The sequence below is a fragment of the Perca flavescens genome, chromosome 10, assembly GCF_004354835.1.
Source record: "Perca flavescens isolate YP-PL-M2 chromosome 10, PFLA_1.0, whole genome shotgun sequence".
NCBI classification, from domain to species: domain Eukaryota; kingdom Metazoa; phylum Chordata; class Actinopteri; order Perciformes; family Percidae; genus Perca; species Perca flavescens.
The window spans coordinates 34,977,731-34,995,028 of record NC_041340.1 but is presented as its reverse complement, the minus strand read 5'-3'; the positions used below and the strand labels follow the sequence as shown (position 1 = coordinate 34,995,028).

At 43.0% G+C, this 17,298-nt stretch overlaps 1 protein-coding gene across 1 annotated transcript in view; it reads left to right on the top strand.

Moving 5' to 3' along the window:
• The window catches only part of gpc3 (glypican 3), a 134,484-nt gene that overhangs the window by 70,512 nt on the left and 46,674 nt on the right, over positions 1-17,298 (top strand). Inside the window, exon 4 of the mRNA XM_028588837.1 lies at positions 4,891-5,576. Within this exon, the coding sequence (XP_028444638.1) occupies positions 4,891-5,576 (686 nt within the window). The remainder of the gene's footprint in view (positions 1-4,890; positions 5,577-17,298) is intronic.

Sequence of the window (17,298 nt, the reverse complement as noted above, 5' to 3'; positions counted from 1 at the left end):
CACTGTGACACAGATTTATTAGAGTTCTTTTACACTTTAGACTACCTGGAATCTGCAGGACTTGATCACACTTTAATCGGGGGCTTTGATTGATGACATGATGGAGAAAGTAGATGTTATGATAAAACGTTCACGATGTAACACTGCAGATTTACGGTATCAATGACAATGTGATAGAGTGCCTGATTAAGTTCAAGTTCAATTTTATTTATTAGCACGAGTAAACGTAGGAGCTGCCAAATATCTATTCTGAAGCTGTAGGGGGAGCTCTACAGAGAAACCTGCCAGCAAAAAGCCAGAAAACAGTGAAGAAATTGCCAAAACTGCATAGTGCCCCTTTAAGCAAGCACTTGAAGGTTTCAGTGGTCCGAGCAGTTCTTATTTAAAGAGGTAAACTATTCCAGAGATTTGGAGCAGCCACTGAAAAGTTTTTAACCTGGTTCTGGGAAAATCGAGGAGCATCTGATTGGACAACATCAGTGCTTTAACAGGAGTGCGAATATGTAAAAGCTCCGATAAGTAAGAAGGTGACAACCCACTTAAAATCTTAAAATCAATCCTTAAATGGACAGGGAGCCAGTGGAGCGAGGCTAAAACTGGGGTAATGTCCTCACGCTTTGCAGTCCCAGTTGGAGGCCGAGCTGCTGCATTAATCTGGACTAACTGTAACCGACAAAGACATGACGGATCCAATCTAATGTATAAAGAGTCGCAGTAGTCTAGTCGAGACGTAATAAATGCATGAATTACTCTTTCGAAATGTTTGCGGGGCAGTTAGGGCTTCACAGTCGCACCTGGAAGAAACCGGCTTTTACAACAGAACTAATCAGTTTTTCAAATTTAAAAGCACTGTCAATCACACCCAGATTTTTGGCAGATGGACGAATGTAAGATCCATAAGAGCATCTACACAGGCACTTAAATCCTCACAACAACCTCAGTCTTATTTTCTTTAAGACTGTTGTATATTGGAGTTAATTTAGCGGATATCCATATTTTAATTTTAATGCACAAGGAAGATAAGAGGCCTAAACTCCCTGGAGTAAACAGTATCTGGCTGGTGAAAATAAGTGGACAGAGGTGGAGGAGGAGAGGCGTTTCCCTCTGTACTGCTGATGTGTCTGTAAAAAGCCTTCAGTCTCAGAGGACAAACAGCTTTCCAGCCTTGTGTCTCCATCTGTGACACTGACAAAATAAATGCTACTGCTAATTTTAAGCATGACCTAATATATTTCTGCGGGCTCCCGCTTTGGTAATCTGTGCTCTTGACCTCCTGCAGTTGTATCCAGAATGTCACCGCCCCCCCTGACATACAGCCCTTTCTCCCCTCCATTAGAGGATACCTGATCCTGCGCAGGCTTTCACTGATGAAAGAGAGTGAGCAGCATGCGCAGGAAATGGGCTCGCAGTGGTTCTTGCCGTGACCCGGCTACTTAGAGCCATTGAATTGCATTTATGAAGAGCCCTCTAGTCTTTCTCTTCACCATTACAAAGTGGCTCTCCTCTTAGGGGTGTAAGAGATACTACAGGTTGCAGCAGAATCACAGGGTTAGATCTAAGAGGCTTTCACAGAAACCGAGAAAAGGACAAGCAAATAGCTTTGAGGAGGATGTGCATTTTCTCACCCCAGTAACTAAATATCATTTGAATTACCAGGAATAGAAGACTTTGTATTTCTACGTAGTGTGTGTTTTTCTGTGCGTGTGTGTGGGTGGTGTGTCTTACCACCTCCCAGTCTGTCTCCTTGTCTCGACTTGCAATCTGTACATCTGTCTGCTCATTGATCACAGAGGGAAATGCCTCGCAGTCGCAGCAGGACAACCGTAGTCTGGAAATCTAAACAGATGTGCGCTGCTCCCGAGTATCCTCTCACACTCACCCAAACATCCTCAAATGTTTTTTTTATAACCTTTTTTCACCCAGCAACTGTTTCGCTTTGCATGTATGCTGTTTTCACCCGGTTTCAAATTCACACACACACATTGACATTTACAACCACAGCCTGCCACTGTTTATGCAGTTTGCAGTTAGTGTATTATATATATGTATAATAGTGTATTGAAATTTGCCTACCTTCTTCAAGATTCTCTTGAGCCAGTCATTATTTAATAGCAACTTACAGTGACGCAGTGAAAATGTAGAGTACAAGGCAACATCATAGAATTTTCACAGATGTATATCTGTGTGTGTGTGTATATAAAAAAATATATACAGTATATATATATCAAAAATATTTAGATATATATATATATATATATATATATACTTTTTTTTTTTCAAAAGCCATAACCATTTTGAACTCACACATGCACTGACTTCACAGTCTAACCCTCTAAGACTTTCTTCTACTCACCTACTGTGCAATACTTAATATTTAATAGTATTGATAATATCGATAATACTGTGCAATTCCATTACTGTACAATATCGGTATACTGTGCAATATCATTACTCTCATTGTCCAATATCTATTACTATATGATAATATGATCACCACTATTGGGCAATATTCAAATAATGTGCAATAACCCACACTGCATATCACACATAAAACCATATTTATTTTTTTATATGTATATATGGTCTCAGAACTGTGCACCTCACCCCTCTTTTTTTGCACTACTTATTTTATTCCATGTTGTTATATTTATTTTATGTACATGTTGGCACTGGAATAAACACTGGAAACAGAATGAATTGATACTGTACTAAAGTGATACTAAGTGCATTAGTAACCACAAAAAGCAAATTTAGTTTAAGGTGTACATAACAATGTTTTGCCTTGTGTATTGCCTTAAATGTTTGTGCTGTCTGTGTTTATTCACCCCAAACAGTGATCTTGTGACGGTGTGTACTCTAGATAGCGTCCGTGCATGTGCAGTATGTACAGGGCCTGTGTTTTGACTGAGCTCAAAGATTACCAGAAAATCCACTTCTTTCTATTATTTTCCTCTTTAATTTTCTATTTAAGTTCCAACAAGTCCTCTTAACCAAACAACCACATTGCTTATTCCTACCCTCGAGTACAACCCATAGGAGCAGTTCATAAATAAGCGGCCTGAGCGGAGGCAGGAAATGCGACCCTCATTGTGACAACGGTCGCAGTTGGGTTACGTTTAGGCACAAAAAAGGTGGTTAAATTAGGAAAAGAATCGCGGTTTGGGTTAAAGTCAGTACATTTGTTACGTCACTTCACTTTTGTGTGATACATGGCGTAATTACACACTTGGCGCAGAACGTGACTTTAGTTTCAAACGGATTTCAAACGGGACACGAACACCAGTCTCCTGGGTCAAAGTCCTGTGGTTGTTTAACCCCTCCACCTACCCTCCCGCCCATCCTTAATGGACTTTCTGGGTCTTAATAGCCTACCGCGTAACATGTCTTCCTGCTTGGCTCCCGTCAAAATGACTACAGCGGAGCCACCAAACAATAAACATAAATATGGGCCGTAATTCCTGCTTGGGTCGTTTTTCGGGGAGGACAATCTTATAAGTTAATGAATTGGGCCATAAAGCTTCAAAATATGAACACATTTTCATCTCATATGGATGTGTCTTTGCCTCAATTCACACCACCCAGAATTAATTTGCGTCTTTTCAGATAGTGTTAATTCTTCTTTCAAAAGTTAGATAAAAATGAACCCCAGCAGCGGTTAGTCAGAGAGAGGGAGGGATGTTCATTTCCTTTGCTCAGATATTGTCATTTTCTCATACGGACCTCCTCATGTGCCTGAAATTGCAAATAGAAAGACACATTACACGTTCTACACAAATAGACAGAGGTGTCACATTCCTCAGTGCTGTCCGAGGACCCACAGCTCCGTGTGGGCTGACAAGCTTCATTTGACCGCGCAGGAGCATGAAGAGAAAGAAATTAAACTATCCAAGCAAGAAAAAAAATGAAATAACAAAGATGAAATGGCTAGCTTTTGTAGCACAAAAAAGTAATATTTCCTCTAACGTCCTCTGAACCAGTGCTCCCCCCCACCCACCCACCCGCCCTCTTAAAGCAGTTGTGGCTATCACTCTCAACAAAGTGATGTAGTGGACTAGCTGCGTTATAAATGGGATTCCGGCATCCCCAGCTATTCTCCTGTCCAAAGCATCATTCCACTGACTCTCAGCTCCCCTGCTAAGTTCAGTAATGGAGCTTTAAATCCCCTCTGTTGTCGGGTCCTCACTCATTTTGCTACTGGGTCGATGATAGAGCTCTCGCTTTCTTGTGCCACCTTGTTGATAAGACTTCACTTTGTGCCTTGAAACGCCACTGATTATTTTCCCTTCTCACATCGGCCACGCGCCCCTCCTTCCTGCATGCTCTGTATGCTTTCCTACCCGCACGCATCCTCATGCCTCTCCTGCTTGACTAATATATTGAGATTTTCTCTTTTAAAGGGACTTTTTGAAGATTCCATATAGCTCTGTTCTCACTGCGCTTTAGTTGTATTCAAAGGTCTAACCAAAGATCTTGCTTTTCATCTGTTACAGAAGCATTGCTCTCTTTATATTCCAAGCCATCGTCTATTATTGCAGTATTGTGTATGTGTGTGTGTGTGTGTGTGTGTGTGTCCTGTGCGTGTCTGAGCAGTCCTATTAGAGAAAACAACAGATCAAGAAGAAATGTCAAAAGGGAAAGAGAGGCTGTGCGTGGGAAGTTTTCTCTGACTGTGATCATTAAGGATTGGGATGGATGTTTGCGGGGGGAACTGCATTTATTCGAGTGTTTGATTTTGAGCTAAATTGCTGCCTATTTTTTGACAGCTTAACGTAGTTGTTGCGATTACTGAGGCATATCATTACCTGCTGAATGCAACAGATTTCTGAAAAGGCGGCCTGACTTTCACCCCATCTGACTCTTTTTCGTGTTGTCGTCTTGCTTTTCTCGCAGAGGCCTTTGACCTGGTGCTGCGTCACGGCCGTAACTTCACCCTGGCCATGCTGAAGTCCGAGTTCCCAGGTCTGGGAGGTGGAGCCCAGAGCTCCGTGGGGCAGCTCTTCCTGGACATGTCGCTCTACATCCTGGGCTCAGACTCCACAGTGGACCACATGGTGGCGGTGCTCTACGGCCGCCTCTTCCCGCTGGCGTACCGCCGCCTGCTGGGCGGCAGCGGATCCTCTTTGTCTGAGGAGTGTGTAAAAGGAGCCTGGAAGGAGTCTGAAGCATTTGGCCCTTATCCCAAACTGATGATGACCCGTCTGTCTCGCTCCCTCCTGGCCACGCGAGTCTTTCTGCAGGCGCTGAACCTGGGCATCGAGGTTGTCAACACCACCGACCACCTGCGGCCCAGCCGGGACTGTAGCCGGGCCCTGCTGCGGCTGTGGTACTGCCCGCACTGCCAGGGCATGCTGGGGCCGCCAGCCTGCAGAGGCTTCTGTCAAGCGGTGATGCATGGCTGCCTGGGGGGAGCGGCCGAGGTGCAGCCTCACTGGAGGACTTATGTGGACGGACTGGGGAAGCTGGCCGGTGCCATGAGGGGCGAGCAGGACATGGAGGCTGTTGTTCTTAGACTGCCTTCAATGATCAAACTGGCTCTCAAGCACGCTGTGAACGAACGCACCCGCCTTACTGCCCTGGTGAGTCCAGTACACACATACAGTACACACATACACACAGCACTGCATTGGAAAATACAAGGGGCTGCATTGGTGTGGGTGTGTTCCTAGAGATGAGCTTGACGGCTCTAGACTCCAAAACACTAGCCTGGTAATCCAGACCCAAATCGGAAAGATTAGGGATCTGGCAGTGAGTAATGAAAATGGCCCAACTCGAGGGGCGGCACCAAGCATGCAATTCAAAATCTCACTGCACGCAATTGGATAATGCTATGACCAATCACAACAACCACCAGTGGGTTTTCGCTAAGCCCCATACGCTTTGCTACCAGCAGAGCTAACTGGTAGATAACATTTTTGCCGTATCCGGTCTGCAAAACAGCAAAAACGTCCTTCTTGCCATGGAATGATTCGAGCGCCATTTTCTGTTCCTCTTTTAGATAAAAAGCCAGCGGCCGAAGCCGTTTCAAACAACTGGTGTTCATCTGTAGCCATCTTGCAACGTTTACCAATGACTTTGACGTCGCAGCGCTGTCGTCATCTGTTTAGCTGGCCTCTGGCCCGCCTATATCAGATACACCAATGTGATTGGTGCAGCTCGGCTACACGGGCATAGCAGAGAATGTCTAATAAGGGGCGTAGACGGGCTCTGGGCCTAGTTAATGAGCATCATTACTGAATGCCAGAGTGACTCGCTGAGCAAATTCAAATTGTGCTCCAGGGTACCAAAACACTGCACTGCTTACAGTTCACAACACTTCCAGTTAGTGTTATAACAGTCATCTTATCCTCCGCCTCGACAAAAAACACGTCTAGAATTAAGATGAAGTCACACTAGCACCATATTCTGTGAACATTCAAACTTGATAAACCGTTTTTTGTGTGTGTTTTGGAGCTCTAACGCATGAGCATTACAGACCGACTGACTTCCTGCTGAATTCACGCACACATGAATGGCATGAAAATAATTTACTGATCTCACTTTTTGGCTTTTTAATTTGATTACCCCAACTCAAATTTTGATAAGGCGAAGGGTATTTTTTAACAGGTTGCACTTAGAATGAAGAACATGAAATAAATACCACATTCATTTCAGGTCAGAAGACTTTTATTGAGTCAGGGAGGATGAGTTATCCAGGCTACATTTTTTTTCACTCCAACAAAGAAGACATTACCTTGTAAAAAAAAATCTCAAATGACTAGACACAGCTACAACAGAAGCAAACTCAAAGCAAAACATGCACCTTGGACTGAGCTAAATAAAGAGCGGGAAACAATAGCAAGGAAAGGGAGGGAGGCAGTCAGACAGACAGACAGTGCTCTCAGCACGTCTCGCTAAAACTCGTCTCTCACTCCTCAGCAGCGGTGACCCGTTATGTGTAGTTTCAACTCCGATAAAACCGTCAAGTTTGTTCTTAGCCAGTCAGGGCGAGTGCTCATGAAATATGAAGACCTTTTTCTGCCAGAGTTACAGAGCTGGATGCGCTTTGCTTCTGTATATCTGCTGAACTTTTCACTCTCACACCCTGAATCCCGCGGTGACCAGGTTTCCACTCAGAACCCATCATTTATTAACACACAGGTTGACCTCACTTGCTCTACAGCGCGAGGGCGTGGCTGCATCCATGAATAGCTGACTTAAGGGAAATTGCTCACTGTGTGTGTGTGTGTGTGTGTGTGTGTGTGTGTGTGTGTGTGTGTGTGTGTGTGTGTAAAGTGTAAGTGAAAGACATATCAAACCATTTTCCACCCTCAGTATGAATGTACAAACATTCTCAGGTAAAACCATCCATGTTTCAGCACTGCAACAGTAACCCTAGTACTTTCTTACATCTGGTTGCCAATACGCCAGATGTTATTATCAATGAGGAGTCCAGTGAGGTGGACATTTTGGAGGTAGGCTGCAGCTTTGATTCCAGCATGGAGGAGGCTTTCTTCCCCAAGGTAGTTAAATAATCCCAAACCACTCCTAAACACCCTCTCAGAGCTGGGCTATAGGTGCAGACTACTCGTTTTCATATTTGGTAGCCTAGGACACACACAGAGGTTGGTAGTAAGAGGGCTGCAACAACTTGGGATAGCCAAAAAGAGGGCTAAACGGATGCAAAGTACTGTGACATATCTGCTATTATTGGCAGCAGCCACATATGGAGGAGACGTTGCTACTCATACCCTTAAGAACTGAGTATTGTGCTTATTAAGTGATATTGTGAAGACCTGCTGCATGCCACTGGTCCATGAGTTTGCGTATGTATTGTACTGCATCTGTTATATGTGTCCCTGTACCATTTTCTTCACGTGGACATAAATAAATGGCTAAAATGTGTGTGTGTGTGTCTGTGTGTGTTTGTGTGTGTGTGTGTGTGTGTGTGTGTGTGTGTGTGATCCTTATCCAAAATGAAACAAGTTCTGTGTATGTTAATGTAAGACTGCATTTCCGGTCACCAGAGATGACTTTACACTGTGTTCATAGTTCTGACTCTGGCTTCAGCATGTGGGATTAAAGCTGCTGCGGTCGTGTAGTGTTCAGCACAGTGACAGGGTTGTGTTTCTGTGTGTGTGTGTGTGTGTGTGTGTGTGTGTGTGTGTGTGTGTGTGTGTGTGTGTGTGTGTGTGTGTGTGTGTGTGTGTGTGTGTGTGTGTGTGAGAGAGAGTGTTTAAATGTAATCTTGCAGAGACAGTCCTTGCTCAGTGGTGTCATTGAAGGGACAGAGGCATCGCTTCCCTAAATGCTAATTTTGTCTCGCAGAGGAGTCGAGGGAGATCACCCAAAATTAGACAACACCTGATTACTGCGCCTCAAATAACTTTGGAATTTGTGTGAATGGATTTAGGCATTACAGGACTACTGCTCTGTTTAATATATATATATATATATATATATATATATATATATATATATATATATATATATATATATATATATATATATATATATATAGTATTTTAACTGTAAAACTAGAATTAACTATAGAGACAGAGCGCATTTAAGTCCCGCCCCCCACCGGAGGGGAAAACAGCTCGCCGCTCTCCATTGATTCGTATTGCGTGAAGGTGCCTCCTCTGTCGGCCAGTTAACAACAGGAAAAAGCCTCAAAGCTGATGTATGGTGATATTCACTGCCAACAATGTAAAGAACCCATAACTAAGTTTTTATAAGCTGCCAACCCCCCAAAAACAGAGCTTTTAGGAAGACAAAAGTGGATACAGACGTGAGGATCAGGAAGAATGGAAAGGATGTGGGATCCTGACACTAAGCTAACGATACAGTATGCCCGACATTACACGTGTAACAAAATAGCTAGCCTGAAACTAGTCTATAGCTTCTGGAATTGCTCCGATGCTGTTGGAAATTCCACGGGATTTCACTGTTTTCAGCCGGATGTCCGTCCCCTTCCTCTGTCTCTGTGTTGGCGTTTATGAGGACTATGGTTAACTGCTCCTCAGATCTCTGCAGGGGAAATCCAGACAGCTAGCTAGACTATCTGTCCAATCTGAGTTTTCTGTTGCACAACTAAAACTACTTTTGAAAGAAGTTCCTTCCTGAGGCTATTTTGCAGAGGCATCTGGCGCTTAGCACCTCCCAAGGCGTTTGTGATTGGTTTAAAGATTTGCCAATACACGACTAAAACTACCTTTGAACGTCCACATGTTCCACCAAAACAAGTTCCTTCCCGAGGCTATTTTGCAGAGGCACTGTTGCTCCGTGCGTTGCTTAGCGCTGCCCAAGACAATTGTGATTGGTTTAAAGAAATGCTAATAAACCAGAGCACGTTTTTCTCCCACCACGGAATGCTGTGTGGACTAGCCAGACCCTCTTTGGCTGCGCTTTGGAGGAAGGTCTGGCAAAGCGAGACTATAACCTGAGCCTTAGATATTTGACTTGGTAACAAAATGCTTGCTGCAAACGTAACGTATTGGCATATCGTTAGCTTAGTGTCAGAATACCGGTCTTCCTATTCCTCCTGCTGGTTCCTCACGTCTGTATCAAGTCGAGTCAATTCAAGTGGGTTTTATTGTCATTTCAACCATATACACTGTAGCCTATATAGTGAAACGAAACGTTTCACCATGGATCAAGTGGTGTTACATATTTAAAATAGATGAAGAACGACATTATATAAAAACGACATTATATACAAGCAACATTCGAGACAGGCTACATTTAGTGCACACACATTATATACTTTACATTAAGTGCAGTTACTACTTAAAGTAGAGCATTTAAGACAGACAAGGGACAGAACAGACAACAAAAGACAGGGCATTAGTAGACGTGTAACAGAGCACTGAATGAGGTAGGACAGATAGAGTTTTAGCAGCATAAATGTAAATAAAAGCTCAGTTTTTTGGTTCAACAGCTTATAAAAACGTTAGTTAAAAGGTTATGGGTTCTTGACATTGTTAGTGCATCCCACCACACAGCAGCTGTTCTGTTGTTTGCTTGCAGAGGCACCTTCACACAAGACAAGTCAATGGAGCGCAGCGAGTTGTTTTCCCCTCCGGTGGGCGTGGCTTTCCGTGTATGATGGGATGCGCTCTGTCTCTATAAATGGTCTATACACAAACCACTTTATTTTTTCTCACTTACATTATTGTTACATTGTAATGCCGTATTGAGCAAAAACGTTATGAAATATAATTACAACAGCAGATTGTTTTAAACTGATAATCCACGAACATGGCATCTTCTCGCAGTGAACGCAACTGAATATCATCATGTGCTAGAAAGTTGCGCATCGCGCACCAGAAGTAATAAAAAGTAGACAGAGGTTTTGTATTATGCTGTGGTATTTTGATTTATACTTGCATTTTAAAATCAAACACTAAAATGAAGTAGTGTAGCATGTTCATGTTATTATTAGCAATTATTCAGACGGATGTTGCCATATCTGTCTGAACGGGTCAATGTTCCTCACATTTGGCCAGTGCTCGACTTTGGAGACCAGGCATATGGATATAGAAATGTTTAGTGATGACAGATGAATGTAATTTGACTCCTCGACAAAAAAGAGATGAAGAAAAGAGACAGGGAGGAGGAAATAGAAAGCATGCACGTGGATGAGCGAGAGAAAGCAAATGACAGAAGCAGAGAGGCAAAACTTGATTTGGTTTGGCCAGTGAATTGTATATCAATAACTACACTGCAGAGTCTCTGCCAACAGAGCCATGGTGTGGCTGGTTGATGGGGGCTGCCAGCATGCATTGCAGTCACAGTGTCTTTTTTATACCACCACTGGGGGGCGCCAACATCAGAAATGTTCAAATCCTACAGAGTGATCATAAAATGTGTGTGTGTGTGTGTGTGTGTGTGTGTGTGTGTGTGTGTGTGTGTGTGTGTGTGTGTGTGTGTGTGTGTGTGTGTGTGTGTGTGTGGTGTGTATGTGTTTTAAACCGAATATTAACAATAATAATAACAAAGGTGAAATACAATTTTTATATATAATAAATACCAAATGAGATAATATTCAGTGCAAACTTAGTTGGATTTTGGAGCATTCTTAACAACAATTTTCAAAACACAAACCCTGCCCCTCTACCCTACTGACAAAAGTGTCTTGTCTACTTTCTAGTTTGAAGCCGCTACACGTACTCTAAATTCATTTAAAATTTACACTATGTCTAAATGGTAAATTTATACATACTAAATGGTAAATTTATACATATGTATGATTTGTGGCTCTAAAAATGGCGTCTGGTTTTGTAAATCCTAGCTTGTCTTTGAATTGTGTGCGTGTGGCTGTAAATTGGAAACCTTAGTAATCTTCCAGTAATACTTCAATATTTTGCACAGCAACATAATGGATCTATGTCTTGTTTAGTGGTTTCATGTGATTGTGAAAGCTGCCGCTGTAGTTAAACCCCCTCCGATGACAGTGCAGACCTCTGTTACTGTTACTGAGGGGGACAAACAGATCACTTCTACGTCAGTTAAAGAGTCCTCGAGGTGTGAGAGAGAGAGACATCTTCTCTCCTCTATGTCGGCCTGACACATGCAACTCTGCTGGGGAGATGACCACTCATCGCCTGCCAGCTCGCTCCCAGGAATGTTAGCATTCGTTCCCTCCATCCTCCATCAACTCCAGCGTGAATCAGCCAATGTTCAGAGAGACGGAGAGGGCAGCCAAGAGCCCTGCAGCTTCAATCTATTCCCCTGTCAACTTCCCACCCCTCTCCTGGAGTTTGATGTCATCCACCTCCGTTTCTGCATCTCATCTTCAACATCCTTCTCTCTCTTTCATCCCCCCCACACTCCCCCCATTTATTTCTTTTCCTCTGATTCTTATGGGCTGCTTCGAGAGAAGATGCATGATTTATGAAGCTCTATTTTTACCGGTTACTGAGTAGAAAGAGAGGAGAGAACCAGCGACAAAGAGAGGGAGAGAGAAAAAGAAAGGGGAGAATGGAGGGGAGAGTGTGAAGAGCGAGCCCAAGTGGAAGGAGAACAGGAGAGTGTGGAGGAGACATCCATCACCCTGCGACCCCTCGGATGAAAACGAAGAAGGGAAGTAGGTTGAGACAGAAATATGATGGATCTGACCAAAAGTAGAGGAGATATACTGTAGAGTACACGAGTTGTGCGTTGTTACACACTCGACACAGTTGTCTGCTTAGTTATAGGTCTAAAATCACATATCTCTTTGTGTGCCTGTAACATTTCCTGACAATAACACACTTTTCATCAGCTCTCTTTTTTGTTGTGCACAAATAGCTCAAGCAGACCAAATCACATCCCAAATGTCTGCTGCATTTCTATTACTTATTAATCCATTCTAAACATGTAGGCTAGTTGTAAAGTTGTAAAGTCCATTTGAGCTGTCAAACATGCAATGAATCATGTTTATAAATGTTGCATATCATCCACGTTATTATTTATCGAGTCATATGTTTCATTTGAATTATAGAAGACCCTAAAGGCCGAAAAAGAAACATTGTGTTTGTTGAGCTACATTTTAAATTAACTTCTAAAAGCATACGAAAATTCAATTTAGATTCAGCTGTTTTCTAGACAAATATGCCAGCAGCCGGTTAGCTTAGCTTAGCATAAAGACTGAAAACGGGAGGAGGGGGGACTGTTAGCCTGATAGCCTCTGTCCAAAGCAGTGGTGTAGTCTAATTTATTGTTGTGGTATACTGTACCAAATGCATATACATATATATTTATTTTTACCATCAGTCTATCTCACTAGGCACACACTACACAGTGCGCTGAGTGAGATGGGGGTCGATAAAAGGTGAGAAAAGTCTCTCGGCATGTTCTACAATGTTCAGTTTGCTACTACTTACTCAACCCATATTTATATTACAAAACTATGTTAGTATGTATCATTGCACATTTGTAAGTGGGTATACAGAAATCCTGGAGCTTTCCTAGTGGGTATACTACCTGTGTATCACATAGACTACACCATTGGTCCAAAGGTAGCAACATCCACCTCCCAGCACCTCTGAAGCGCACTCATTTCACACGTTCTTCTTTTGTTTGTGTAATCCGTACTAAAACTATAATTTTCCGTTTAACAGGGGGTAGTGTGCCAGACTATTTCTTGGCCAGCTAAGCTAACCGGCTGCTGGCTCTAACTTTATATTTTCCATTCAAACATGAGAGAGTTATCGCTCTTCTCATCTACCTTTAGACAAGAATGTGAATAATAAACATATTGCCCAGAATGTCTAACTTTTCCTACTAACTAAGTCGTTTTACCCACTGATCCTCATTTGTATGCTGCATAATTATTTATAAATTGGTTACAAATCTAAATCACATATTTTGCATTACATCCTTTTAACTAAAGAGCCATTTATCAAATCTTCATTGTTCTCCCAATGCAATGCATACAATGTGTCCCCCCATTGCATCTTTTTAGGGGATATTTACACCTGTTTTCCATCCTACTTTTAAAGAAAACCTACTTTAGACCCAAAGATGCGACTGTTTCTTCTGCATCAGAACAGCGTTTACAAAATCAAAAAGACATCAAGATTAAATACAGTAGCTTTTCATAGCTCTGAATGCTTCGGGAACTGCAGGACTCTGAGTGAGAAGTGTGAAATCCATTTTCCTTACAAGCAGCTCTCTAACCTTAATACACCAACAACTAATGTCTTGTTTTAAATTAGACTCTAATCTGTACAGCTCATCTATTTTAGTGAGTCAAGCTCACTATTTAGTCACCTACTGTATATGTTTTAGTATTGGCAGTTATAGGTTTTATCATGCAGGAAAACTTTGACTTTGTGCCAAAAAAATAAGAACAAATTATTATTATTTTCAAAATATTTGTGGATTTTGTTGATCTCATTAACGTGAGGTCGAGATTCCTGAAGCGGTGGATTCACTAAATAGGCGTGCTGAGCTGAAAACTGACTGAGTGAGATTTAAAGATTAGACTGAAAGAAAACAAGCTCTACCTGAAACTCTGTGGGAGTACATGTGTTGTGTTTTACACTTTTTCCTCAATTACTTTGGCTCATTTCTGAAAAACATTACATTACATTCTCAAAGCTCCAGGTGCATTTGTCAAAACAGCTTATATGGTACAGCACAAGACCAAAGCTCACCTGCAAAGTCATAACTCGCCCAAAAGTAAAGCTAACAGCAAACCATTCCCTGATGATATTTGCATGGTTGAAGCTTACATTATCCCACACAATTACAAAAGTTGTCAAGTCATGCCTTACCTAGTCTATATCCACGGCGTTCCACTACCGGGATTGGTCCGTTGCCGCCGGGAATTCTGCCGGATGTCACGCTTTACGGTCGGATGTCTGCTACCTTCCTCTGTCTCTGTGTTGGCGTTCTAACCTCCGGTGGATTTGTGAGGACTATGGTTAGCTGCTCCTCAGATCTCTGCAGGGTAAATCCAGACAGCTAGCTAGACTATCTGTCCAATCTGAGTTTTCTCTCGCACGACTAAAACTACTTTTGAACGTCCACGTTCCACCAAAACAAGTTCCTTCCTGAGACTATTTTGCAGAGGCACTGTCGCTCCGTGCGGTGCTTAGCGCTGCCCAAGACGATTGTGATTGGTTTAAAGAAATGCCAATAAACCAGAGCACGTTTTTCTCCCATCCCGGAATGCTGTGTGGATTAGCCAGACCCTCCTGCGCAGCGCTGTGGAGGAAGGTCTGGCAAAGCGAGACTCAGCCTTACCAAAACGGGTCTCATTCTCAGGTTAAGATCTCTGTAGAGGGTGTCCAAGAACATCCGGAGTTTCTGGGTGTTGTATGGGCCAATATTGGCAATGTGCGCACTCACACCATTCTCTGATATCGTAGCACACATGGTGATATTGCCCCCGCGTTGGCCTGGCACATCCTTTGGCCAGATTGGAACCAGCCTCATCCACACACACCATAAGGGTGTGAGGGATTACACTTCCTTCCACCTCCATTATTCTCTATATTACTATAAACTAAATATATACATATATTCAATTGGTAATTGTGCCAGCTGTAGACAATTGTACTTGATGTGCTAAAACATTTGCATTTTGTTTAAAAGAATTCAAACTGATGTGAACAACCATCAGTGGTTTGGAGATTTCTCAGACAGTGCTAACTTTGCATTAAAAGTGTCATAATTTACCGAATGACACCTGTCATGAATACTCAAAAATGACTCCTTCATGTTCATGACAGGTGTCATGTCAGTCTTATGCACACCCCTTCAAATAAAGTGTTCCCAAACTTTTTATAGTTAAAATGAGTTAGCGAGAAGTAATGGATAAACATCCAGCTCACTCTAAGTGGTAGCAGGCTAATACAAATGCAAGCTCGCTTACAATTCAGGTGTAACAATATCCACAGAAATGGTGTTAAATCACATCCGCTTTAAAATCTGAACACGTACTGGTGTCTGTAAAGTTGTTTTTTTTAACATATAGTGAGACTTTACCCTCATTTCCACTTCACTGGGAGAATGTGAAAGGGCTTCAGCTGAAATAGGATGCCTATAATGTGTGTATTTCACCAGAAGTCAGTTTTTATGCTGATGGCAACAATGCTGGGAGGAGGAGGTGGAGGATGAGGGCTAAGTGCTGACTCTCCTGAGCCTGAACTCCCCTGGAAGACAAACATTAGTCACCAAATATTCTCCAACATGTTACAGCTGTGCACGGCACCTTGCCACCTTTGTAACACTGATAGTATCATTTTCTTCCTCAAACTGTTTGCTTATTAATAACTCCTTGTGATCAGGATTAATGTATAGCTAACCACGTGCATTGCCATTGACTTGTTTGGAGTTTATCTTTACCCCATGTTTGCACAAGCACAGCGCCACATGGAACCTGAGATGCAGGTGTGTGTGTGTGTGTGTGTGTGTGTGTGTGTGTGTGTGTGTGTGTGTATGTGTGCGTGTGTGTGTGTGTGTGTGTGTATGTGTGTGTAGTATTGCTGGCCGTCAGCACCTCTCTCTCTCGGTGAGGCGGGCTGCTCAGTGCAGATAAAAGTGTGCAGATCCATCCGAGCTCTCACACTGAGGCAGGCTTTATCTGCAGACTCTCCTGTTGGTTGTGTTAGTCCAGCCCTGGGTGATATTAATACACCCACTAATGAGCCCCCTTCCTTGAAGAATCCGGAAACAATCGACGCGGGTTGGGGGGAAGGCGGCGGAAGGGCCTGCATGCTGAATCAGTCTCTCCCCTGTGCCAAAACTCCCCTACGGCTTCCCGGGAACGCACAAACAAAAAGAGGAACGCAGCTCCAATCACATTAATCATGGCCTGTGGGAGCACCGGCACTCGCTGCAGGGGCAGGAGAACGAGAGAATTACACGAGAGGACGAGAAGGAGGTGGCAGAGACAATGGGCTAAAGGGTGTGTGTGTGTGTGTGTGTGTGTGTGTGTGTGTGTGTGTGTGTGTGTGTGTGTGTGTGTGAGAGAGAGAGCGAGATAGATTTCTCCCAAGTACACAGTAGGAGAGTATTAGTGGAGATGGCTAGTCAGGGACGCTGGGTATTAGTGATTGCCTGGTGCAGGAGAACTCAACCATCTGTGACTATCAGTACTGTGTGTGTGTGTGTGTGTGTGTGTGTGTGTGTGTGTGTGTGTGTGTGTGTGTGTGTGTGTGTGTGTGAGATCGTTCTGTGTTACAGCTGATCAGCATTTCTGTGTGCAGGCACAGGAGAACGTGAGAATTACACGGAAGGGAAAAGAATGAGGTGGCAGACACAATGGGCTGAAGCGTGTGTGTGTGTGTGTTTGTGTGTGTGTGTTTGCCATTAGGGCCTAGTATATTATGTAGGAGAGCATGTTTATTATGTAAATGGTGTTAGGTGCATTATGTTTAAATGAATAATTGCATAAAATGATACATTTTTGTTTATGCTGGGAAATCTGTGTGTGTGTGTGTGTGTGTATATGTGTGTATGCGTGTGTGCGTGGCCTTGGTTGCCACCAGATAAAGATGTCTAGTGCTGCTCTATCAGGTCACATCAGTATTCAGCAGCAGTGGTGCCAGCCTTTTCACTTAAAGGAGAGCTGGGCACAATTAGCTGTTAACATTACATGGAAGAATTAAGCCTCGGACAGTATCCCCGGGGGAAATTAAACCACGGGCAAATCGTTAAACCACAAGCTAAACATTAACAGCCATTTGCATTTTTATTGCACCTGAAAAGAATGGGCCAGGTCCATTATCTCTGAGAGACAGAGAGGGACTTCTTATTTATTATTGTTATGTTGTCCCGTGTGGGAACACAATGGCATTTATAAGGGGAAAGAAAAACCAAACGCAAGGC